This window comes from Microcaecilia unicolor, chromosome 7, assembly GCF_901765095.1.
Source record: "Microcaecilia unicolor chromosome 7, aMicUni1.1, whole genome shotgun sequence".
Classification (NCBI taxonomy): Eukaryota; Metazoa; Chordata; class Amphibia; order Gymnophiona; family Siphonopidae; genus Microcaecilia; species Microcaecilia unicolor.
The window spans coordinates 104,881,747-104,907,989 of record NC_044037.1 but is presented as its reverse complement, the minus strand read 5'-3'; the positions used below and the strand labels follow the sequence as shown (position 1 = coordinate 104,907,989).

Genomic DNA, 26,243 nt, shown 5'->3' with positions numbered 1-26,243 from the left:
ACGGTTAAGTAAATTAATCTGTAAGGCTCGGCAGGCCTATGGCCGGACACATGCAAAGTGTCACCGCACCACACTCTTAGAAACCCAAGTCGCACTAAACATGCTGTTGCAACAACAAGCTTCAAAGTCCCAAACCTACTATAAGTTTCGATTACACAGATTTGGGAACAAAGCAGGGCGCCTGTTGGCAAGATTAGCTAACCCGAAAGGGAGCAAGAAACAGGTCTTACAAGTGAAAGGGGAACAAGGGAGAATGGAGCGGACAGCAGATAAGATATGTGAAGCTTTCACCAAATTTTACGGTAAACTGTATGCGATGCCGGGGGAACAGGGACTGCCGGAGTCTTTATATCTAGATAACTTGGATCTACCATCCCTGAGCCAACGGGATAAAGATAAATTAAACAAGCCAGTTGCGGTGGAAGAGGTATTAATGGGAATAAAACAAGGGCAACTACTTAAGGCACCTGGTCCAGATGGCTTACGCATAGAGTTCTATAAAATATTAGGTGACCACATTGCCCTGACGCTAACCAAGTACTTTAATAAAATAGTAGATATGGAACAACTTCCGGAAGGACTGTCATTAGCACACATAGTGGTACTACCAAAACCAGGCAGAGACCCACAGTATGTGGAGTCCTACCGTCCAATCTCCCTCTTGAATGTGGAAATTAAACTGCTAGCAAAAATAATGGCCAACCGTATGAAAAAGATTTTGCCGAAACTAATCCATGAAGCACAAACCGGATTCGTGGAGGGAAGGGCCATAACTAAGAACTTGAGAAAAATCATAGGGGCCTTAGAGAAGAGGAAATATACAGATACACCAGCCCTCTTAATTAGTTTCGACGCCGAAAAGGCGTTCGACAAAGTGCACTGGGCATTCCTGTTCTCCACACTGAATAAGTACGGGTTTGATGGTCGATTCATGTCAGCTATCCGGGCCCTTTACCATAAACTAAAAGCGAAGATATGGGTCAACGGGCTGGAAACAGGAGTTTCAGATAAAAAGAGGAACTAGACAAGGCTGCCCGTTATCCCCGTTATTATTTGTTCTATCACTTGACCCGCTGATCAGGGATATCGTGGCTAGCCCAACGATACAAGGTATATATATGGGACAGGCTGAATTCAAAATCGCAGCCTTTGCGGATGATCTTTTAGTAATGATTAGGGAACCCCAGACATCGCTCGTGGCACTGATGGAGATCCTGAAAGAATATGGAGACTACGCGGGATTCAGCCTGGAGGAGTGGCCTAGTGGTTAGGGTGGTGGGCTTTGGTCCTGGGGAACTGAGGAACTGAGTTTGATTCCCGGCACAGGCAGCTCCTTGTGACTCTGGGCAAGTCACTTAACCCTCCATTGCCCGCCACATTGAGCCTGCCATGAGTGGGAAAACGCGGGGTACAAATGTAACAAAAATAAAAATAAATCAGAGGCGTTAGCCTCCTCCAGGGTAGAGACCAATGGGGCCCGGGCTTTCCTTTGAGCTGGGCAGAGGGATCCTTTAAATACCTGGGGATCCAAATGACTATGGAGTTAGAGAAGATGCACGACCTAAACGTAAATATACTGTTAGAGGAGACAAAACGCCGACTGGAAAGATGGGAGGGTCTCCCGCTGTCCCTGAATGGCAGGATAAACTTAATAAGAATTGTGATATTCCCAAAATGGCTATACCTCTTACAGACACTTCCCCTTCGTTTGAAGCGTAAAGATCTAAAGAGCATCAACAAGGTCTTTGGTAGGTTCTGCTGGGCGAAAAAGAAACCCCAAATACAGGCTAATATGATGAGGGGAGGTTGGAATAGAGGGGGACTGGGAATGCCAGACCTAGACTTATATAACCAAGCATGCCTACTCAGACATATAGGAGACTGGGTGAACTTTGGAAATGGAGCGGGAGTATTTTGCCCCATATGATGTCATTACATTACTGCATCTGGGACAGGGACAAATCCCGACTCCGTTCAAATATTGCCATCTATTGCAACCCATGCGCAAAGCGTGGCAGACAATGGTTCGGACCATGGGGGGAACACCAGAAACATCAGAACTGTTAACACTCAGAGGAAACCCGAGTTTTGAACCCGGACACACTAACCAGGCCTTCCGCAGATGGGAGACACAGGGAATCATCTGTTAGGAAGGGAAGGGGACATCATAAAATTCGGGGACCTACAAGATAAGATAGGGAATGCATGGGGGGATTATTATGCTTACATGCAAGTAAAACATTACATTTTAAGCCTTAACCAACCGGCGTTACGATCGAAAATTGGAGGCCAGACACAAACCTTCTTTCAAACCCTGGAGGCAGTAGGTATGATAGTGTCGACTATAAGTCGAGCATTGGTGAAGAGCACCCCTGCCAAAAACCTAGAATATATCAAACACAAATGGGAACAAGAATCGGGGGGGGGGGGGGGGGGGGGGGGGGATTTGGAACGGTGGGATATAGAGGCTACACTGAGACATGTTCCAAAACTCATTATAGATGAATGGCTAAGAGAAAGTGGCTACAGAGTGGCAATGAGGGCCTATATGGCGGGACAACAATTGGGGCATATGAATACCACAAGGACAGCGAAGTGTGTCAAATATGACCATGAAACTCATACATTATTTCACGCCTTCTGGGAGTGCCCGGGAATTCGCACATTTTGGAGACAAATTCAATGGTTTCTGACTAAAACGATACAGAAACCAGTAGGGGGGGCATGGGAACACTACGTGTTGGACACACAATCAGCGTTTAACACACAGGTGAAGGGACCACGGCTCTGGTGTCGCAAGGTCTGTCTGATAGCTCGCAAGACCATATTACAAAAATGGATATCCCCCGATCCACCTGCATATTGGCACTGGCGAAACCAAATACACGAGATGGCCACCTGGGAAGCTAAAGAAGCGAAAGGTAACCTGAAAAGGAAAAAATATTTCCTGCAAATATGGGGCCTTTATTTGCAAGGGCTTAACCCACGGGGAAGAAGCTTACTGCTAAATTTGCTGTAACATGACTCTGGACAATTAAGAAATGAGAATGTCCCTACGTCCAGCGTGGGCTGGTAAGGGGGGGGGGGGAGGGAGGATCTTTATGGCTTAAGGAATACATGGGAGAGGGAGGGGAGAAGCATAGAACGGGAGGGGGGTAATGGAAGGGAGAAAGGGGAGAGAGGGAGAGAGAGACTAAGGGAAGACGAGAATGAACATGATCGAAGAAGGGGAACCTATCATTAATAATACTAACCAAGGTAATGCAGCCCTGATGTAACAGACTTGGAGATATGTAAACAAATGTGAAAGGCAATGATGAAACCATGGAGGGAGCCACAAGAGTAAGGGCTCCTTCCCGGAACAGTAGCTGCCCACCAAGTCATTAGGGGATATGAGTAGAGGTGAGCCGCGACCAAAATAAAAGTCAGGAGAATTAGCAAATAGTATGAGACAGGCCCTGATTCCTGAAAAACAAGGCTGACCCGCTCACCCTAAAACAAGACATAAAAAGAGGGAGAGGGGGAAGTGGAGGGTAGGGGGAAGGGGAGGGAGGGTTAGGGGAGAAAACTGAAAATGTGATGATGAAAAACCATATTCACTTTATATCACTGTTAGATGTTGACATTGTATTACTGAGTTAAGAAGTTAATTGGTTGTGAACACCTGACTGATTCATCAATAACAAAGTTGAAACTAAAAAAAAAAAACAGCCGGCAGCTATGGACATGCGGCAGCTGCCACAAGAACTACAGCGTCTGGAAGGCATGTGACTTCTCCCACCCAGCAATAACTTCTGTGCACTGGGAGAACCCCCTGGGCTCAGCCCATCACTACAGGCCCAAACTGAAGCCTTTCTCTGGAGCCGACTGTTGGTTTCATTTTCATTTCTTTTTTAAATTTCTAGATGAATCCAGCGAGGCTTCAGACGTCGGCCAGCTAGCAGAGGTCCCTGAGGGCTTGTGCCAGCCACTCAAGAAGTCAGCCTGCAGGCAAGGCTCCATCAGAAAAAGAGGCTTGGGAATGACCCACAGATCAATCTCTGGGAGAACAGCACAGCCCACAGGGACTGACCAACAAGGCCCCAGCCACAGCTCAGGTCTGTGGAAGTCAAGCCTAAACAAAAACAAAAAAACACAAAATAAAACTGAACACCAGTCCAACCTGCACCATTGGAGGTAGAAATCCTGACTAGCCCCAAGCTGCACTTGCAATTATACCCTATTATACCTATGATGTCATTAGATCTGGTCTTTTTTTTCCCTCTGCCTCCATCTGCTGGTCAGGGGATATTGGTGTGGGTTGGTCCAAATGGACAATGTGGAATTTGTTTTTTGTTTCAGGGCAGTATTGTCAATATCTATTCATAAATAATAGTTTACATTTTTAAGCAATAGGGTTCTCTATTAAGCAATCATGTGAACTACTGATGACCCAGAAAAAACAAAACTTCAGTTTTCCTCCTGTCATTGAGTTTAAAATGACATTTCCCATGTTGTTTCAAATGAATGTGCATCTCTATTAGAAACTGGTTGTGTAATATGCAACAGAGAATAATGGTATGGGGGAGGTTATTAGTGCAATGTCACAGAATCATTCCTGATTCCAGTTTTGTTTATTTTCATACACAGTCTTGCAGTAGGAAAGATTTCTCCCTTAGTAGATCATACTAAAATCTGCAACAAGCAAGACACTCCAAGAAGAGATTGGAAAGTATCAGAAGGGATCTAGAAAAACTTGAAGCAGTGGTACCTATTGCACAGAGCACCTCCTCTTTCCCCTCCTGAACCTCATTCTTTCAGTCTTTCCAGTCTCTGGTGGGACTTTCAGTGTTTCCCTAGCCATTCTTTTGGACACATTAGTCCTCTCCCATGTTAATGCCTGCTCTGTGGAAGCTGGTGTGCTGCACAAATTTTTGAATATATGAGTGTGCTCTGGGCTTGAAAAGGTTGAGAAATACTGGTATGGAGCTAAGGGTCATAGTAAAATGTTAAAAAGAAAGAGTACAGTACCTAGTAATGTCCTGCCATCTAAAAGCTCAAACACTGCACTAATTCTGGGAAGGGAGGCAACATATATGGAGAGAACCGTACCTTCAGAAAGGAAGCAATGAATTTTTCGGAGAAGCCTCCTACTTTCTCTAAATCCTCCACCTATGAAGAACAAAGATAAAAATGGATAAGATTTAAATATGCCACCTCACATAAAAAGATAAATCACTTTTGTTTTTTGAAGATTCTAAGAATGTAAAAAAATACACAAAACAGGTAATATGAAAAAATTATAAATGCCTACTATGAAATAATTTGACAGGAATTTCAAATATCTGAAACAGAAATATTCTGAACATTGTAGGGCCGATAACCAGACCATGGGACCAGTGGCGTAGCCAGACAGCCAGTTTTGGATGGGCATGAGCCCAAAGTGGGTAGGCACAAAATTTTCTCTGCTCCGCCCTACCTCCACCTCACAATATAAATACTTTAGCTAATGAGGATCCTCAAGCTCAGTCAGCTGAAGACTTTCTCTGAAGGTGGCCAGAACTCTCTTTTACCAAGCTTGGCAGGCAGCAGCAATGACCCTAAGCCACTGATGCCAGCACCCCACACATGCTTAGCTGTCGATGGCTCAAGGATGCTGTTGCCAGAGCTTGGTAGAAGGGAGTTCTGGCCGCCTTTGGAGGAGGTCCTTAGCTGGGGATGTCTGGGAATCCTCACCAGCTATACAGCAAGGGTTAGGCCTGGTGTTAGACCTGCTTGGGCCCAGGTCAGAAAATAAAGGAGGGCTCCCCTCCCCAATTCCCTCTCCTCTTTGCCTCCCTTCCAGTTTTCCACCTGCCATTACTATCACACCAACAGAACCTCACCAAACACAGAACAAGGGATCACAAATTAGAAATAAAAATATTTAGACAAAAATTGAAAAGGAACCCCAAGAAGTTAAACATAGCATTACTGCAACACTGGAGACACAAAACATGCATTTCCTTTTCTACAGAACACAATACAAAGACATTTCCTATGCACATTTCCAAAAGCTAACATTCCATTTAAAACATTCGAAATAAAATGCTTTATTTCTACCTTTGTTGTCTGGGCATTTTATTTTTCCATCTTGCTGGTTCCAATTTCTCTTTTCTGCTTTCCTCTCTGCCACCTGCTAATTCTTCTTCAAGCTGCTGTAGTCCCATTTGTCTTTTCTCCTCTCTCCTGTCTGTTCCCTCAATATTCCTGCCTCTGACATGTTGGTCATTCCTTTGTAGCTCTTTTCTGCCTCTCTCTCACCCTTCTTTGTCTCCTTTTTACTTTTCAACTACCTATCAAATTTCCATCTTCTTCTTTCACCCACTAGCTCTCCCATTCCCCATCTCACTCCTCCCCATCCCTACTTTCTCTTTTATCTTTAATCTACTCCCCATTACCATATTTCTACCCTCTGTAATCACTATCTCTCATTCATTTCCTTGCCACCCCCTCCTCCCCCTCTTGCCCTCTCCCACAGGGTTCCACCATTCCCATCATCTTCTCCCTCCACCCTTCTAACCAGCATCTGATCCCCTCCCCACCCTGGTAGCCTTATATTTTCCTGCCCCTTCTCTCTTCATTCCTGTTAAATAGTAATAGTAGTAGTCCTCTCCCCCATGGCCCAGCATTTCCCCCGGCCCTCACCACCTACTGTGTACCTCTCATCCACCCCATGTCTATCTCCCCCTCTCATTCCCACTGTCCAACGTCTCTCTCCCCTTCCCATACAGCGTATCTACCTTCCTCCCCTCTACCAGCATGTCTAACATTTCTCCCTTCCCTCCACCCCTATGCCCACCATTTTGCCCTCCACCCCTATGTTTAGGGTATGATACATACCTGTAGCAGGTGTTCTCCGAGGACAGCAGGCTGATTGTTCTCACGACTGGGTGACGTCCGCGGCAGCCCCCACCAACCGGAAAGAAGCTTCGCGGGACGGTCGGCACGCAGGGCACGCCCACCGCGCATGCGCGGCCGTCTTCCCGCCCGTGCGCGACCGCTCCCGCCAGTTGAATGACTAGCAAAAGATGAAACACACAACTCCAAAGGGGAGGAGGGAGGGTAGGTGAGAACAATCAGCCTGCTGTCCTCGGAGAACACCTGCTACAGGTATGTATCATACCCTTTCTCCGAGGACAAGCAGGCTGCTTGTTCTCACGACTGGGGTATCCCTAGCTCTCAGGCTCACTCAAAACAAGAACCCAGGTCAATGGAACCTCGCAACGGCGAGGAAACAACAGAAATTGACCTACGAAGAACAACTAACTGAGAGTGCAGCCTGACCAGAATAAATTCGGGTCCTGGAGGGTGGAGTTGGATTTACACCCCAAACAGATTCTGCAGCACGACTGCCCGAACCGACTGTCGCGTCGGGTATCCTGCTGGAGGCAGTAATGTGATGTGAATTTGTGGACAGATGACCACGTCGCAGCCTTGCAAATCTCTTCAATAGTGGCTGACTTCAAGTGGGCCACTGACGCTGCCATGGCTCTAACACTATGAGCCGTGACATGACCCTCAAGAGTCAGCCCAGCCTGGGCGTAAGTGAAGGAAATGCAATCTGCTAGCCAATTAGAGATGGTGCGTTTCCCGACAGCGACCCCTAGCCTGTTAGGGTCGAAAGAAATAAACAAGTGGGCGGACTGTCTGTTGGGCTGTGTCCGCTCCAAGTAGAAGGCCAATGCTCTCTTGCAGTCCAATGTGTGCAACTGACGTTCAGCAGGGCGGGTATGCGGCCTGGGGAAGAATGTTGGCAAGACAATTGACTGGTTAAGATGGAACTCCGACACCACCTTCGGCAGGAACTTTGGGTGGGTGCGGAGCACTACTCTGTTGTGATGAAATTTGGTATATGGAGCATGAGCTACTAGGGCTTGAAGCTCACTGACCCTACGAGCTGAAGTAACTGCCACCAAGAAAATGACCTTCCAGGTCAAGTACTTCAGATGGCAGGTATTCAGTGGCTCAAAAGGAGGTTTCATCAGCTGGGTGAGGATGACGTTGAGATCCCATGACACAGTAGGAGGCTTGATAGGGGGCTTTGACAAAAGCAAGCCTCTCATGAATCGAACGACTAAAGGCTCTCCAGAGATGGCTTTACCTTCCACACGATAATGGTAAGCACTAATCGCACTAAGGTGATTCCTTACTGAGTTGGTCTTGAGGCCAGACTCTGATAAGTGCAGAAGGTATTCAAGCAGGTTCTGTGCAGGGCAAGAACGAGGTTCTAGGGCCTTGCTCTCACACCACACGACAAACCTCCTCCACTTGAAAAAGTAACTCTTTTTAGTGGAATCCTTCCTAGAGGCAAGTAAGACCCGGGAGACACCCTCAGACAGACCCAACGCAGTGAAGTCTACGCCCTCAACATCCAGGCCGTGAGAGCCAGAGACTGAAGGTTGGGGTGCAGTAACGCTCCGTCGTTCTGCGAAATGAGAGTCGGAAAACACTCCAATCTCCACGGTTCTTCTGAGGACAACTCCAGAAGAAGAGGGAACCAGATCTGACGGGGCCAAAAGGGCGCTATCAGAATCATGGTGCCGCGGTCTTGCTTGAGCTTCAGTAAGGTCTTCCCCACCAAAGGTATGGGAGGATAAGCATACAGGAGGTCGGTCCCCCAATGGAGGAGAAAGGCATCCGACGCTAGCCTGCCGTGTGCCTGAAGTCTGGAACAGAACAGAGGCAACTTGTGGTTGGTCTGAGAGGCGAAAAGGTCCACCGAGGGGGTGCCCCACGCTCGGAAGATCTTGCGTACCACTCTGGCATGGAGCGACCACTCGTGCGGTTGCATGACTCTGCTCAATCTGTCGGCCAGACTGTTGTTTACGCCTGCCAGGTACGTGGCTTGGAGGAGCATGCCGAACCGACACGCCCAACGCCACATCCCGACGGCCTCCTGGCACAGGGGGCGAGATCCGGTGCCCCCCTGCTTGTTGACGTAATACATTGCAACCTGATTGTCTGTCCGAATTTGGATAATTTGGCAGGACAGCCGATCTCTGAAAGCCTTCAGTGCGTTCCAGATCGCTCGGAGCTCCAGGAGGTTGATCTGCAGATCCTTTTCCTGGAGGGACCACAGACCCTGGGTGTGAAGCCCATCGACATGGGCTCCCCACCCCAGGCGAGATGCATCCGTCGTCAGCACTTTCACGGGCTGCGGAATTTGGAATGGACGTCCCAGGGTCAAATTGGTCCGGATGGTCCACCAGAGCAGTGAAGTGCGGCAACTGGTGGAGAGGCGGATGACATCTTCTAGATTCCCGGTGGCTTGGAACCACTGGGAAGCTAGGGTCCATTGAGCAGATCTCATGTGAAGACGAGCCATGGGAGTCACATGAACTGTGGAGGCCATATGACCCAGAAGTCTCAACATCTGCCGAGCTGTGATCTGCTGAGACGCTCTGGTCTGCGAAGCCAGGGCCAAGAGGTTGGTGGCCCTCGCTTCGGGAAGGTAGGCCTGAGCCGTCTGGGAATTCAGCAGCGCTCCTATGAATTCCAGAGACTGAGTTGGCTGGAGATGGGACTTTGGGTAATTTATCACAAACCCCAGCAGCTCCAGAAGTTGAATAGTGCACTGCATGGACCGGAGGGCTCCTGCCTCCGAGGTGTTCTTGACCAGCCAATCGTCGAGATATGGGAACACGTGCACTCCCAGCTTGCGTAGGTAGGCCGCTACCACCACGAGGCACTTGGTAAACACTCGTGGGGCAGAGGCGAGCCCAAAGGGCAGCACACAATACTGAAAGTGCCGTGCGCCCAGGCGGAATCTGAGATACTGTCTGTGAGCTGGCAGTATCGGTATGTGAGTATATGCGTCCTTTAAATCCAGGGAACATAGCCAATCGTTTTTCTGAATCATTGGCAGAAGGGTGCCCAAGGAAAGCATCCTGAACTTTTCTTTGACCAGGAATTTGTTCAGGCCTCTCAGGTCTAGGATGGGACGCATCCCCCCTGTTTTCTTTTCCACAAGGAAGTACCTGGAATAGAATCCCTGCCCTTCCTGCCGGGTGGTACGGGCTCGACCGCATTGGCGCTGAGAAGGGCGGAGAGTTCCTCTGCAAGTACCTGCTTGTGATGGGAGCTGAAAGACTGAGCTCCCGGGGGACAATTTGGAGGCAGGGAGGCCAAATTCAGGGCGTATCCGCACCGCACTATTTGGAGAACCCACTGGTCGGAGGTTATGAGAGGCCACCTTTGGTGAAAGAATTTTAACCTCCCTCCGACCGGCAGATCGTCCGGTACGGACACTTGTAGGGCGGCTATGTTCCCGTGGATCCAGTCAAAAGCCCGTCCCCGGCTTTTGCTGTGGAGGCGCAGGGGGCTGCTTAGGCGCACGCTGTTGACGAGAACGAGCGCGCTGGGGCTGTCCCTGTGCCTGACGAGGCCTTCGGGCCGGCTGGTTGTACCTACGCTTCGCAAAAGAATAGGGTGCAGCCTGCCGGGCCCGGGAAAAACGTCCACCTGTGGAGGTGGATGCTGAAGGCGCCCGGTGGGAGAGCTTGTCGAGAGCGGTTTCCCGCTGATGCAGTTGGTCCACCATCTGCTCGACCTTCTCACCGAAAATGTTATCCCCCCGGCAAGGGACGTCAGCCAGTCTCTGCTGGGTGCGGTTGTCCAGGTCAGAGGCACGCAGCCATGAGAGCCTGCGCATCACTATACCTTGGGCCGCAGCACGAGATGCCACGTCACAGGTGTCAAAAATACCCCTGGACAGGAACTTTCTGCACGCCTTCAGCTGCCTGACCACCTCCTGATAAGGCCTGGACTGCTCCGGCGGGAGCTTCTCGACCAGGTCCGCCAGCTGTTGCACATTGGTCCGCATGTGGATGCTCATATAGAGCAGGTATGACTGGATGCGGGTCACGAGCATGGAGGATTGGTAGGCCTTCCTCCCAAACGAGTCCAGAGTGCGAGACTCCCGCCCCGGGGGCGCCGAGGCGGTATCCCTTGAACTCCGTGCCCTCTTGAGAGCAGAATCCACGACCGCTGAGTCATGGGGCAATTGGGGCCGCATGAGCTCTGGGTCAGAGTGGATCCTGTACTGGGACTCTGCTTTCTTGGGAATGGTGGGGTTAGTTAATGGTCGCACCCAGTTCCGGAGCAGCGTCTCCTTCAGGACATTGTGCAGCGGCACCGTGGAGGACTCTCTAGGTGGTGATGGATAGTCGAGGACCTCGAGCATCTCGGCCCTCGGCTCTTCCACAGAGACCACGGGGAAGGGAATGCTGATAGACATATCCCGCACAAAGGAGGCAAAGGAGAGACTCTCAGGAGGTGAGAGCTTCCTCTCCGGTGAAGGCGTGGGGTCCGAGGGAAGGCCCGTGGACTCCTCTGAGGAGAAATATCTAGGGTCCTCCTCTTCCCCCCACGAGTCCTCATCCTCGGTATCGGACATTAGCTCATGTAGCTGAGTCCTGTACCGGGCCCGGCTCGACGTCGAGGCACCGAGGTCTCGGTGTCGTCGAGCGGTGGACTCCCGCGCCGGCGGGGACGGAGCTCCCTCCATCGACGTCGACGGGGACTCCACCTGCGTGGCGGTCGAGACCGGCACCGCAAGCGGCGGCGGTGTCGACAGCCCCGGCGCCGGGCTAGAGCTCGCCGGCGCCACAGTCATCGGCGCCGAGGGCGCAAGCACCCCCGGCGCCGGCACAGCCTGGCGCATCAGCCCTTCCAGGATCCCCGGAAGGATGGCTCTGAGGCACTCGTCCAGGCCCACTGCCGAGAAAGGCGGTGGGGCCGGTAAGGGTGTCGGTGCCGGAAGCTGCTGGGGGCCAGGAGACGGCACCGAGGTGCCGGAACCCCGACGCGTCGGTACCTCCACAACCGACGGAGACCTCTCCTCACGACGATGACGCTTCGGCGTCGTCTCCTCTCCGACATCGGGATGCACCGAAGGCGACCGGTGACGACGCTTCTTGTCTTTCTTCCGATGCACGTCACCGGCGCCGGAGGGCATGGAGGAGGAGGAGGTCGATCCCCCTCGGTCTCGAGGTACCGGGTCAGACAGGGTTCGGTCCCGCGGCCCACGAGCTGAGGGCGTGACCGGGGCCGACTGCCCACGCGGCCTCTCACCCCCACTCTCACCGGAGGACCGGCGGGCCGACGGGACCTGTTCTCCTGGGGTCGCTGCCATCGGTGCCGATGTCTCGGGCATCGATACCGGTACCGAAGGGCCGGGCGTCGATACCGATGCCTTCGAGGTCGACGTCAAGGGGCCGGCGCAAGTTCCAAAAAGACGGTCCCGCAGAACTTGCCTCGCAACCTGAGTCCGTTTCCGGAGACCGAGACACAAAGAACACGACTTGAGATTGTGCTCCGGCCCGAGGCACTGGAGGCACCAAGCGTGGGTGTCGGTCTGCGAGATCGGCCGGCCGCAGCGACCACACTTTTTAAATCCACTCGGGACCTTCGAGGACATCGACGGAAAAATCGCGTCGGCGAAGTCAAAGTCGTCAATGGTGGCTAAAATCACACCACGAAAAACAAACGACCGAGCGGCCACTAGGCCGCAATGTGGCGTCCCCGCTGGAAGCGAGGGAAAAAAGGGAGCGCGTGTCCCACACGCGCAGGGTTTCTTTTTTTTTTTTTTTAAAAGGAAACCGGGCGGTAACTAAAACCGATAAACAAAGTTAGAAAAAAGCACGATCAGCGTATACGCGATCGAACGATCCGGCGGCTGAACAAAGAGAGCGCAAAACACGACTCTCTCCAGGCGCGGAAAAAAAGGAACTGGCGGGAGCGGTCGCGCACGGGCGGGAAGACGGCCGCGCATGCGCGGTGGGCGTGCCCTGCGTGCCGACCGTCCCGCGAAGCTTCTTTCCGGTTGGTGGGGGCTGCCGCGGACGTCACCCAGTCGTGAGAACAAGCAGCCTGCTTGTCCTCGGAGAAAACATTTCTCCCCCTCTCACCACCTATCCCCTCTCTATGCAGCATGTCTCCCTCTCCTCCACCTCATATGCAGCCAAGACTTCTCCCTTCCTGACCCCTCCACCCCTTTACTGGATCTCTCCCTTCTTCCCCATGCAGCTTCTCCCCCACCCACCATGCCTCATCATTCCATCTTCCCTCCTCCCTATGCAACATCTTTCCTTCCATCTTCTTCCCTTCCCCCCCCCCCCCCCGTGCAGCTGCTGTCCCCGTCTTCCCTCCCCCATTCCAACATCTTTTCCCCATCATCCCTTGCCCCGTTGCGTGCCACAACTTTCACCCCCATCTTCCCTCACCCTCGCAAGCCCGCCCAGCAGCGATTCCGATCGCAGGCAGCTTCTTCGGCTCGCACACGCTGCCTGCCGCTCAAATCTCCTTGCAGCTACTAGCAGCGCTAACCCGGAAACTCAGAGGAGAGGCTTCCAGGTTAGCGCTGCTAGTAGCTGCAAGGAGATTTGAGCGGCAGCCGGCAGGCAGCGTGTGCGAGCCGAAGAAGCTGCCTGCGATCGGAATCACTGCTGGGCGGGTCTGCGAGGGTGAGGGAAGATGGGGATGAAAGTTGCGGCACGCCACGGGGGAATGGATGATGATGGGGACCGAAGCCTCCGGAATTGCTGTGCTGCTGGGCAGGCCTGACCCCAAATTGGGTGGGCCCAGGCCCACCCGTGGCCACGCCCCTGCATGGGACACAGCCCAGCTAACACCCATGGTCAGCCTGAATATTCAATGCCGGGCCATGTCCGGTGACTGACATTGAGTATCCAGTTTATTTTTAGCTGGTTTAAAGTTACCAGCTAAGTCAATATTTGAAGATAGCTGGTTAACTTTAAACCAGCTAAAGATATACCAGCTATTTAAGCAGTCCAATATGGCCGCTTACAATAGCCGGATATGGATTGAATATTTAGGGATAGCTGGCTATATCGTGTGATATAGCTGATCTCCTAGGCGCTAAAAGGAAATATTCAGTGGGGGATAACCAGCTATTCCCGCTGAACATCACCGGATAGCCGGTTAAGTGCCATTTAACTGGCCAGGTGCTATTCCTGGCCGGTTAAATGGCTTTGAATATCAGGAGATATAATTGTGTAGGCAGCGTTCTCTATCGGGGGGTGTAATTGTGTAGGTAGCGTTCGAGCGTTTCAACTCAGAAAACAAGTCAAGAGAACAATAGTTGAAATAAAGAAGTTAAACTTAAAGAAAACTGTAAACACATATACAGATTATTTCCATTTATTTAGTCTTATATCCCACATTATCCATATCAGATTCAGTTCTATGTGGCTTACAGTGTTAACAGAATCAGTTAAGGTGGTTTACATTATAATCGGGAACTGCATTCAACAGGCTTACAGCGTAACGAGGACTTACTAATATAACGAATCAAAGAGAACTGGAATCATCAGGATATATATTGGATATAAACAATTTAATTGTGGGACCACATATTCACAGTGGGGGGTAATTCTCTAAAGGTTGCCTAAAGTTCGGTGCAGGGATGATGCACGCTAAGTGTGAATTCTATAACAGCAGTTGCGAATACAAGCGTAGGTCTACAGTTGCCCGCTTAACTTTAGATGCAAGCACCTACGCTAGCTCAAAGGTTTGTGTAAATTCTCACATCAAACTGTAAGCAGTCAGGTGCTTAACTACTACATAATTCGTGTGCGTAAGTGCTAGGCACATCCATGAACTACTCATGCCCCTCCCAGGTCCACACCCCCTAGCAATTGCATGCAATGGATACTTTGTGTGCAATTTGCAGAATCCTAAGAGCAGTTATGCATGCAACTGCTAATTAGTACTAACACCAAATATAACCAATTGGTAGTTAACACCAATTAACAGCTAATTATATTAAGTTACGCTTGCAACTGACACTATTCTATAACTTGTGCATGCAACTTTGCATGCTAAGCATAAAATTGTGCATACAAGTTTATAGAATTAGCCCTAACCTTCTCAGCCTTTCCTCATAGGGAAGTCGTTCCATTCCCTTTATCATTTTCGTCGCCCTTCTCTGCACCTTTTCCAATTCCTTTATATCTTTGAGATGCGGCAACCAGAATTGGACACAATACTCGAGGTGCGGTCGCACCATGAAGCAATACAACGGCATTATAACATCCTCGTGTTTGTTTTCCATCCCTTTCCTAATAATACTCAACATTGTGCGCTTTCTTAGCCGCCGCAGCACACTGGGCAGATGTTTTTAACGTCGTATCAACGATGACTCCCAGATCCCTTTCTAGGTCTGTAACTCCTAATGCGGAACCTTTCATGACATAGCTGTAATTCGGGTTTCTCTTACCCACATGCATCACTTTGCACTTGTCAACACTGAACTTCATCTGCCAATTGCATGCCCAACCCCCCAGTCTTGCGAGGTCCTCCTGTAATCTTTCACACTCCTCCTGCGACTTGATGACCCTGAATAACATTGTGTCATCTGTGAATTTAATTACCTCACTAGTTACTCCCATCTCTAGGTCATTTATAAATATGTTAAAAAGCAGCGGTCCCAGCACACACCCCTGCGGGACCCCACTAACTACTTTCGCTTCCTATCTTTCAACCAGTTCTTAATCCATAGTAATACCCTACCTCCAATCCCATGACTCTCCAAGTTTCCTCAGGAGTCTTTCATGAGGCACTTTGTCAAACGCCTTCTGAAAATCCAGATACACAATATCCACCAGCTCACCATTGTCCACGTTTGTTCACCCCCTCAAAAAAATGCGGTAGATTGGTGAGGCAAGACTTCCCTTCACTAAATCCGTGCTGACTTTGTCTCATCAGCCCATGTTTTTGTATGTACTCTGTAATTTTATTCTTAATAATAGCCTCATACCTTTCTGATTCCCATTGCAGCTTACCGATTCGGAAAAAAGCGGCCATGCATGAAGGAAATTGCATGCAAATGAGCTGCTCGCAAAGACAGTGAGCAGCTCATGGGGGGGGGGGGGGGGGGGGGAGGAGAGCCAATCAGTCTGCCAAGCAAGTGCAGAACAGCCAATCGCTAAGTGTGGCTGCTCTTCACACATGCATACAAGCTGCATGTATGAAAGCAGTTTGTAGCCTTTTTGTTTTCCTCAATCCATGCTTAATAAACGCTTCTGCAATCTCAAGATGAGCACGGTCAGTGACAGAAGTGCCTGCCTGCCTGCAGAAGAAGCAGTATATGCAGTCAGAGAGAAGCTGGTGTCAGCTAAACGCATTGTGATTGGCTGAGAGACCAGGCTGGAACGGCTCAAGCAGGGAGCACCGCAGGTGGGGGGGATTTGTAGCTGTGTGTGACAAATCAACAGAGAGGTCTGCAGTCAGAGAAGCTGGAGCTAGCTAAACACGCTGTGATTGGCTGACAGAAGAGGCTGGAACGGCTCAAGCTGGGAGTTCCGGCGGGGAGGGGAGAGGGATTTGTAGTTGCATAGTGGCAAATCAACAGAGATCTTCTGAGCACATCTCACTAGCCTCAAGACCACTACTGGCGTCCTATCAGATGCTGACAAACCTCCATATTGTTTGGGGGCTTTTTTTGGTGGGGGGTGGGGGGGGGGGTGGGGGGGGGTGGTAGACCTGGCAGGAGCAAGGTCAGTGGTGGGAGATAAGGATAGAACTTTTCCCTGGCAGGCCCACAGCTCTGACAGCTCTCCTCAGCCAGCCACCAGGCAAGTACTGGCAGCTTCTGACCACTTGTTAAAAATTCATCATTAGGGGAGGCAGTCCTTTTTGTGCATTGCTAGGAAAAACCAACTTAGACTGTAAGCCCCCTAGGGACAGAGAAAGTACCTGCATATAATGTGTACAGAACTGCATACCTCTAGTAGCGCTATAGATGATTAGTAGTCGTACAATTCAATCTTGGACTAGTCTAGAAGGATAAGGAATGTCCCTTTTGCTTTGTGATGACCCCTCTTACAAAAAGTTGAGGGTGGGCCTCAAGACACACTTTTTCACACTAGCATTTAGTGGGACATAGACCCTGGGGTCTCTGAGGTTGTGAGTGAGAGGAGAAAGTACCTTCATCTACTCTATGTTCGCTAGCTTTCTCTTTCTCTGCTGTTTTGCCGTATATTGGAGTTATCTGTTTATTTTTGTCTAAGGTGCATTTCGCTTATGGAATAGCACCTATCGGGGAGGACCCATTCATCTTGTCTCTACACATAGATTTGTCTATGCTTGCACAGGATACAGGAAAATGGAAATGCAGAAATAAAAAACTGAGTTGGGTAGTGAGGAAGTCAGGCCCCACTACCTGAAGGACAAGAAAGAGAAAAGGATGATGTGGCAGACACCTCTATTGTACTGACACCAGTAAAGTGTAAAACCCCAAGTGATATAACTGGAATAGAGCAGTTTCTCTACCTCTAACTCCTGTTGAAAAGTGACACAGCCATTCATGTAGACTGGCTTAACAGGATGAAAAGGAAGGGGAGCAGAAGGATAGAAAGGTGAGAATGGGAAGTTGATTGAAGTGAGTATAAGGGGATAGGACAGAGAATACCTGACATTAGGGTTTCCTGCTAGGCACCTACTTGCACAGCCACTACCATGCTGTTGATGTAGAATTGTATCTTTTACTACCAAGTCTCTGAGAAGCTATGGCTTTCTGTAAATGTAGGAAGAAAAATGTGTCATTATGTCATATTTTAGGTGTGCATTTTTCAATTATTTGTAAACCTTTGTTGTGCTTCTTGAAAAGTGGTATAATAAATGCCATGATAAACAAATAATTTCCCCACCATGGTGCTTCAAATGAGTGCTAGCTCTCATTCTCCCAACACATACAGGTCTAATGCTAGACACCACAGACAAATGGAGAGGGAAAACAAAAGGCAGCAGCACAGCTTCATTGCTTAAAACTACACTAACTCAGTGGACGGATCACAAGGTGCTCTGCTTGCCCCTCACCTTTGCAAAGAGTCCATTGACTTCCCTCCAGCCAATGATGAGTTTGGCCTTTTTGTCCCCAATCATCTGCAGGCATTTCAGTTCTTTAAGGGCACCACTGTTGAGCACATCAAGGATTTTCCGTCTACCTTTCTCCAGCATATCAACCCTCATGTTAATGTCCCAGCCTTGTTCATTCTTGCTGCCTTCCATTGTGTCCTGGAAAATGAGAAAAGAACAGGTTCTAGTATGAAAAAACAAGACAGCTTTTTGCCAATTGCCAACTAAATTTTTCAAAAATGTTTTTATTAAAAGATCTATTACAAGTGTATAACCATCCTTTTCTTTCTCATTACACTCAATAAAAATATCATTTCTTAAAATCTCAGTGACATTTGATAATGTATTCTTCATCAGCACTTTGTCATCAAATTAGAGGGTGTTAACAGTTGATTACCAAAATTTAATGTTTATTCATTGTACTCAACTCTCACTATTCCTCTTAAAATGCTGTAGGTGTTAAATAAAGATTTTCTAGACATCTGCAAAATTTAATGAACAGCATAACTAATCATATAACAAGTGAAACTTACCTCTTCCAATACATACATTGTAACACAGGATAGTGCAATGTTCTGTTATTCTTCACAGTTTTGGCAAAAGGCATCCATACTTTCAAAACTGACCATCGGGCTCATTTTCGAAAGAGAAGGATGCCCATCTTTCGACACAAATCGGAAGATGGACGTCCTTCTCACAGGGTCATACAAATCGGTATAATTGAAAGCTGATTTTGGACATCCCCGACGTCCAAAATCAGTTTTCGATTATACCGATTTGTAGGGACGGCCAAAGTTCAAGGGGGAGAAATGGAGGCGTAGCGAAGGCGGGACTTGGGCGTGCCTAACACTTGGACGTCCTCGGCCCATAATCGAAAGAAAAAAGGACGTCCCTGACGAACACATGGATGACTTTACCTGGTTGTGTTTTTCTTACGACCAAGGCACAAAAAGGTGCCTGAAATGACCAGATAAGCACCGGAGAGAATCGGGAATGACCTCCCCTTACTCCCCCAGTGGTCACTAACCCCCTCCCACCCTCAAAAAAATCTTTCACAATATTTTTTGCCAGCCTCAGATTCATGACAGCAGTATGCAGGTACCTGGAGCAGTTTTAGTGGGTGCAGTGCACTTCAGGCAGGCGGACCCAGGCCCACCCCCCCCCCACCTGTTACATTTGTGGAGGAAACAGCGAGCCCTCCAAAACCCACCACAAACCCACTGTACCCACATCTAGGTGCTCCCCTTCACCCGTAAGGGCTATGGTAGTGGTGTACAGTTGGGGGTAGTGAGTTTTGGGGGGCTCAGCATACAAGGTAAGGGAGCTATGTACCTGGGAGCAACTTCTGAAGTCCACTGCAGTGCCCCCCTAGGGTGCCCAGTTGGTGTCCTGGCATGTCAGGGGGACCAGTGCACTACAAATGCTGGCTCCTCCCACGACCAAATGGGTTGCATTTGGTAGTTTCTGAGATGGACGTCCTTGGTTTCGATTATCGCTGAAAATCAGAAACGACCAAGTCTAGGGACGACCATCTCTAGTGACAACCAAATTTCAGGATTTGGACGTCCCTGACCGTATTATCGAAACAAAAGATGGACGTCCATCTTGTTTCGAAAATATGGGTTTCCCCGCCCCTGGATGGGGACGTTCTGCAAGGACGTCCTCATCAAAACTTGGACGTCCCTTTTGATTATGCCCCTCCACATTTTTTTTAGGGACGTTGCTAATTTTTCAGAGATCATTATTTCTCCAGCTTTATAGACACTCTTTATATCTTGTGCCATGTGAGGGAGTAGGTGATATATGGATGGGCTTCCCTAAGGATACTCTCTCACTACGACTGAACTACCTTAAGGCAGGGAGGGAGAGCTAGCCTGCTCAATCAGGAGGGCCGGGTTCAGGCAGGGAGGAAGTTAAAAGTCCTATGGCAGCAAAAACAAACAGGGAGGTCCAGAGTAAGGAAGCCTCCAAGGGTGTTTTCTGTGGGATTGCAGTACCTGAGAGAAGACTCAGGGAAGAGAAGTAGTCCTCAAACAAATGAACTAAGTGGGACTGCAGTACCTGAGGAAAGGCCTAGGGAAAAAGAGAGCAGCCCTCAACAGATGCGTTCACCCTGTTTCTAAGTAGCAGAAGGCGCAAGTGTGCCTGGAATTCTTGTGACTTGAATTTCTCGAGGTGTGGGCAGGGCCAGACCTGGGTTTTTGATTATCCTTTGAAGCAGTGAAAGTATACAGGGAGACTGTAGGGCACTGTTAAGGGCAGAGCTGCTGAAATTTACTGAATGACCTGAAGTGACACTTGCACACTTTGACCTGTCTGTGAAGAAAACAGGCTTTAAAAGAAATTATGAATACAGCATTTTTGTTTTACTTGCAAACCTGTGCACACCAATATTATTTGAGGACCTGCAGCCACCCACGCTACTACATGCTTACAAATTTCCAATTTATTGCCACCACAAACAAAATTGTATTCCCCCCCCCCCTACATTTGCACTGCATTGCCAATAGTACAGCTTTGTTTGCAATACACATACATCATTATTGTTTTAATGCATCTGTACTGGTCTATGATATGGATGTTATACATTTTCATTATTAACTTTGTTATTGTAATGCTTACTTGATGTGGTATACTACTGTCCCCAGAGACTCGTAAGCTGCATGCAAGGATTGAATCCTGTTGGACATGACATTTGGCTTAAATGGACATTCACTATTTGCCTTTCACATTACTTAACTGCATCTTTAATGAACATTAATTTAAATCAGTTTGATTTACTTGCAACATTACATCATCATATGCTTATATATTTATTATGTTAAGCATGAACTCATTACTGGTTGCTGTTGCATTCCTTTATATTATCAAAGTACCAACATATGTTGTATTAGTGAGAATATTCTTATTATGTACATTTATTGCTAGATTGCTTATCATGTTGGGTTATTAATGAACCAACCCTCAACACAGTGTTGCATGGGGACAGAAATCTAACCCGGCCCCGCCCGTCCCTGTTGGAATCTAGCCTGTCCCCACAATACAGATTAGGGATAAAGTGGTCCACAGATTTCTGTTCATAGAAATTCTTTATCTGTATCAACATTGAGCTTGCATTACTTTGAGCTTGGTGCCTCACTTTAAAACCTCTAAACTCCCCTCTGCTTGACTTTTAAAATGTTTTCATGAACTGTGTTCACTAATCTTAAAAAAAAAAAAAAAAAAAGGCTTGTGTTCAGATAATAAATTACTATCTGAACACAAGCCATTTTTTTTTTAAAGAAAAAAAGTGAACGGACACGTCATAAAAACATTTTAAAAGCCAACACTATTTTGAACAATAAAAACTTTTCTGTGAAAAAAAATTACAAATGGCTACATTTGTAATGTCAGATTAAAAGGGGAGAAATAAAAAAAACAAAAACAAGCAAAACAGGAAACCAAATGGTACAATACATCACCTTTTCTTAGTAAACCCTTCTCAGTAAATTGGGACTTTTTATTGACCTTCACTGGCATGCAGAAAACCTGTCTATTCTGGATTCCTCATCTTCTGGAAGATTTGCAGGCGCACATGAAGACTCTTGTCTCAGCACTCTCTCTAATTTGCTGCCACTAGATCAGGTGACCTATGTTGCTGCTGGCTCGTGCATGAATACACATCAGGTTCCTTTGCTTCTTGCTGTCTCTCCTGCTACCCCTGTGAGTCTGCAATCTGTGCTGGTCCCAACACAGAGCTCCATGTGACCTGTGTCCAGTCCTGTGAGTCCACTCCATTTTCACCCTGGGAAAGGGAGGTGGGCTGTGTCTGCCAGTAGTGGAGCTGATATAGGTGGGGGAGAGGACTCCCCTCCCCCACCTATACCAGCTCCACTACTTACACTGGGTAATTAGGCTTCAGCTGCTTCTTTGTACCTTCTTATTGTGGCTCCTCCCTGCCCGTGCAGATTGCTAGCTTTCTTCCTGCACATACCTTTTGGGAATGGTGGACTCGTACGGAGAATAGCAAGCGAGGAGCTTCGGGTAAGAGTTTACTGCTCTTCCTGTTTTTGTTGTTTTTTGTTGATCATCCCCAGCTGACCCCTCAGTGACCCTGATAGTGGCAAGTGAAGTTTGAGTGAGGCTGGTACAATTCCACAGGAACCACTTCCGTCCCCACAGCCCTGGAGGGAATTTCCACGGCAGTCCCGCGGACTCTGCAGGATTCTCGCAAACCCCCCCGTACCTGTGCCGGTCTCTAACGCTCAACTATTTTTTTTAGGTAGTATTTCAAGCTGTTCAGCTTCATTGAGAACTGGCCCCCTTGAAACAGAGGTTGGGAATATGGGGTGAAATCCCTACGTAGCACTATAATACAGACCCTGGCTAGTTAAAACTCTCTTGCAAGAGTCTATTGCACTACATACTACAGACATGGTTTAAAGATCAGTATAAACTCTGAGTTACCAAAGTCACTGAGAAGCCAGTTTGGCCTACTTGAGTGCTTTATTGTCCCAAAAAACAGTGTGTACCCGGAGTCAAGGACAGTACTCCAGCCATTTTACACAAAAGATGACATTCTTGGGGTTTGTGGAGCCAAAATATCTGGAACAAAAAAGCACAGTGACCTCCAAAAACTGAATATAAGGAGCCTCTTAGGAAATGAGAGGTTATCTGGTGACAACTAGATTTGCGCTGCCAGTGCCTCAGAGTTCATCAGCTCGTAAAATTTCTCAGCACCATGCAGATCGTCTCTGCAGTAACCGGCATCTCCCCAGAGATGGACCCCTCACAGCGAGTTAGCCAGCCTACACTTAGTAAATGTTGGTGTTCCGGAGGAACCACTCAGCTTTCAACGTCTTCTGTCAGTTTTCCTGCTCTGGTGTCCGAGGGAGGAACCTGCTGCACTAGCCAGGTTGTAATTGTTTCAGTTCTTGTAGTGCTGAGGATAAATACTTATTCTAACAGGTGTGGGCTTAGGGTACTAGGTGTGCATTTTCTTTAACTTGCCTGAAAGAAATTCATTACTTTTCCTTTTGTAATCTAGCATCTATGTATCGTTCTCATGTTCCTATTAAGTTATCTGTTGCTAAATAAATTATTCTATTTTTATAATACTTGTGAAGGAATATGGTTGGTGTTTTGTTTGGGCCACTTTTTTTTTTTTTTTGTTACATTTGTACCCCGCGCTTTCCCACTCATGGCAGGCTCAATGCGGCTTCCATGGGGCAATGGAGGGTTAAGTGACTTGCCCAGAGTCACAAGGAGCTGCCTGTGCCTGAAGTGGGAATCAAACTCAGTTCCTCAGGACCAAAGTCCACCACCCTAACCACTAGGCCACTCCTCCACTTGAGTACCATTGTCTCTGTTGGGGAAGGGAACTGTTATGTTTGGGCCACCAAGCCTCTCTTATTTTACAATGGATTGAGGTGTTAGGTTGAACCACAAAGCTCCTCTTGGTGTTCTTGCTGATGTGGGAGATATGGTGTTGGGGCTGTCAAGTCCTTCTTATTGTTTTTGTGAGAGTGGGAAGTACTGTGTAGGGGCTGCTGAGTCCCACTTGTTTTTGCGGTGGAAGGTGTTATGTTGGCGCTGTTTAGCCCCTCTTGTTGTTTGGTATATTTAATGAATCCCGTGTTATAAATGTCACCAAGCACCACTGAGATCCAGGGTCACTGCCATAGATCTCAGGACCTGCAGATAATTTCAGGCCTTGGGTTCTCAATTCCTGAGTAAGTTCTGGATCTGCACTTGTAACTTCTGTGTCCTTTTCTTGGTCAGAAACATCTTCCTAGCCGAGTGTCAAAATATGCTCCTAAATACTCTATTGTCTGCGAAAGAATCAGATTGCTAATGTTCTTTAATGATTTCCAATTTCCTAGGTTCTGACCTTAGGCATTCCCACTACATACAGAAGAAACTGTCAATTTCACCAATTCCATCAGAGGTACTTAATCCACCCATATGGTATATTTTCAATAGAAAATGCTCTAGATATCAATACTGAGAAACTCCAAAAACCCGTATACTTAAAGTTCTATAATTGACTAATGGTTTGGAAAACTAAAGATAAAGATAGGTGTGACACCGCTCTTAACTTAAGGATCCACAATCAAGATCTAGATTATATTTTAACAAACGAACCTCAAACCACCTCATGGACACCCACTGCTACTCAAGCTTGGTTTGCCATTCAAATGAGGAGTAAATTACTATCACTGGTTCAGGTGGGGAGACTTGGAGAAAAAAAGCCACCCGAAAAAACTCAAATATAATTGAGAAAACCGGATGGTCTAAAAACTCCTTGCCTCTCAACCATTAACAAAAGTTAAGATGAGTGCACCTCCCCCATCATATAAACCCCCCACTTATTCTCCTATACAACCGCCTGCACATATAACTCTCTGCCTGCTAATGTATTACTAACCTGGAGCGGTCTCTTGCAACTAAATAATCAAATCTCGTAGCATAGAACTCGTTCTCTATTGTTCTTTTTATAAATAAACAAATATTTCTTGTTAGTTCATACTATTCAACAGTCACTTATCTGATTGTTGTTGACGCAGGACTCCTTAGGAATACTATTTTCAGGCTGGAGGTAGTCGAAAGTGGAGCTGGTGCTAGTGCTGGTGCTCTATTGTTCAGTTACATGAAACACCTTCCGTGTCTCTTTAACAATTGCTTTTCCAGTTGCTTTTCCAGTTATAAGAAACACCCTCCGTGTCTCTCTTACAATCACTCTTCCGACAAGTGCGCCTTGTTTCGCCAAAATCTGGCTGCTTCAGGAAAATTTTATAACTGGGATCCTGCTCCGGACCTCGAGAAAACCGAACTTACTCACAATTTCAATTCACAGAATGGCGCAAAGAAACAGATCGCTACCCGGAAATATAAACCCTGCCGCATCACAGCTACAGATTTGGAACGCCCCGCCTCCGTACAGGTTGCTCCAATCAATTTATTCCATGACTGAAAGATGGCCTATGAGCTTTAATAGTAGGCGTTCCATTCTATATTGCGATTCAAACCTTGCGGTTCCACTGTTTGCAAAAGATAGATCCAAAACTGTTCTTTTCTCCATAGAATGGTTTTGATATTTTCAATAGAGTCAAAAACAATCTACAGATTATTTAGTACTTCAGTTCCCTACATTCTCACTTTATTTTTATGAATAGACCTCCATGTATTTGCATCAGCTTTAATTTGAACAGAATTGTTCAGTAAAGGGATTTTTTTTTGCAAATTGTGTGCCTTTACCATATCAACCACCTTACCTTTTTTCGTTTCTCTCTGATCAGAAGCGGGATGCCCTTCTCCTGTGTGTTCTCCACCCTATTACAGACTGCAAAACAGAAGGTGATAGGAAGGGAGAAATTAGTCAGAGTGGCTACATCAGATCATGTACCTTCTCATATACCTAAAAGAGTTCAAGATTGCACCCCTCTGTTCATCTTGTCCTTGAAAACGACTGGAGGAGAGCAGATGTGGTCTAACCGTAGAAAAGTGGGGCATAAGGAAAAGGCAGGCAACTACAGACATGCTTAACTAATACTGAGCAAAGCTATAGTGACAATACTAAACAAAACGATAGTGCTGTACCTTGAAATAAGTAGATCTCATGATTTTACAAAGGGAAAAGCCTATCAGATTAACTGAGTTCTTTATTGAAGTAACTGAAAACTAACAAACAGCAGTAAAATACATAGAAGTAACCTGCATGGAGTGACAGTTACAACCCTAAAAACAATTCTATAAATAGGAGCTTCAGTTTAGGTGAACCAATGCCACGTGCATCTTGGCACTAAGATTCCATTATAGAATACTAGCATAATGTCAGCATTGGCACACCCATGTTTAGGCATGCCCTCTTATACTACATCAATGTCAGACATAAATTGCAAAGTTGGCATGCCTAAGTGCACCAAGTGACCCATGCAGGGTCAAATATTCAGCCAGTGGCAATCATGGTTTTGCTGACTGCTGCCAGCATTATCCCCAGAAATTCAGTGCCAGAGTCTGGACATGGCCTGGCATCAGCTGGGATATAAGCTTAGGACAGAGTGGATGAATAAATCGTTCTTTAATTAGTCATGATCTACATAACAGGTAGACAAAATGAGGAAAGGGGATTTAGTATTGCCTAATCATATGGAACTGAAGACCAAAAAAGATGGTGTACGGAGGAAGTGGCATCAGCCGAAGGAGATGACAGTTGAATAGGCGAGCTCCAGGAGTGCCGATATATGAAAGCTATTAAATTAGGTTCTCACCCAAACTAGAGACAGAATTTCTCTCTCCCTCTCTTCCCCAGCCAAGCAGCACTTATGAAATCAGTGACGAAGCACCTGAAGCTGTATAAATCACCA

At 47.6% G+C, this 26,243-nt stretch overlaps 1 protein-coding gene across 1 annotated transcript in view; it reads right to left on the bottom strand.

Annotated features, from left to right (window-relative positions):
• The window catches only part of KIF22 (kinesin family member 22), a 183,905-nt gene that overhangs the window by 8,337 nt on the left and 149,325 nt on the right, over nucleotides 1-26,243 (bottom strand). The window contains exons 13-15 of the mRNA XM_030210581.1: nucleotides 25,152-25,219; nucleotides 17,860-18,057; nucleotides 5,092-5,151 (exon numbers count right to left, since the gene is read on the bottom strand). Of these exons, the coding sequence (XP_030066441.1) occupies nucleotides 5,092-5,151; nucleotides 17,860-18,057; nucleotides 25,152-25,219 (326 nt within the window). The remainder of the gene's footprint in view (nucleotides 1-5,091; nucleotides 5,152-17,859; nucleotides 18,058-25,151; nucleotides 25,220-26,243) is intronic.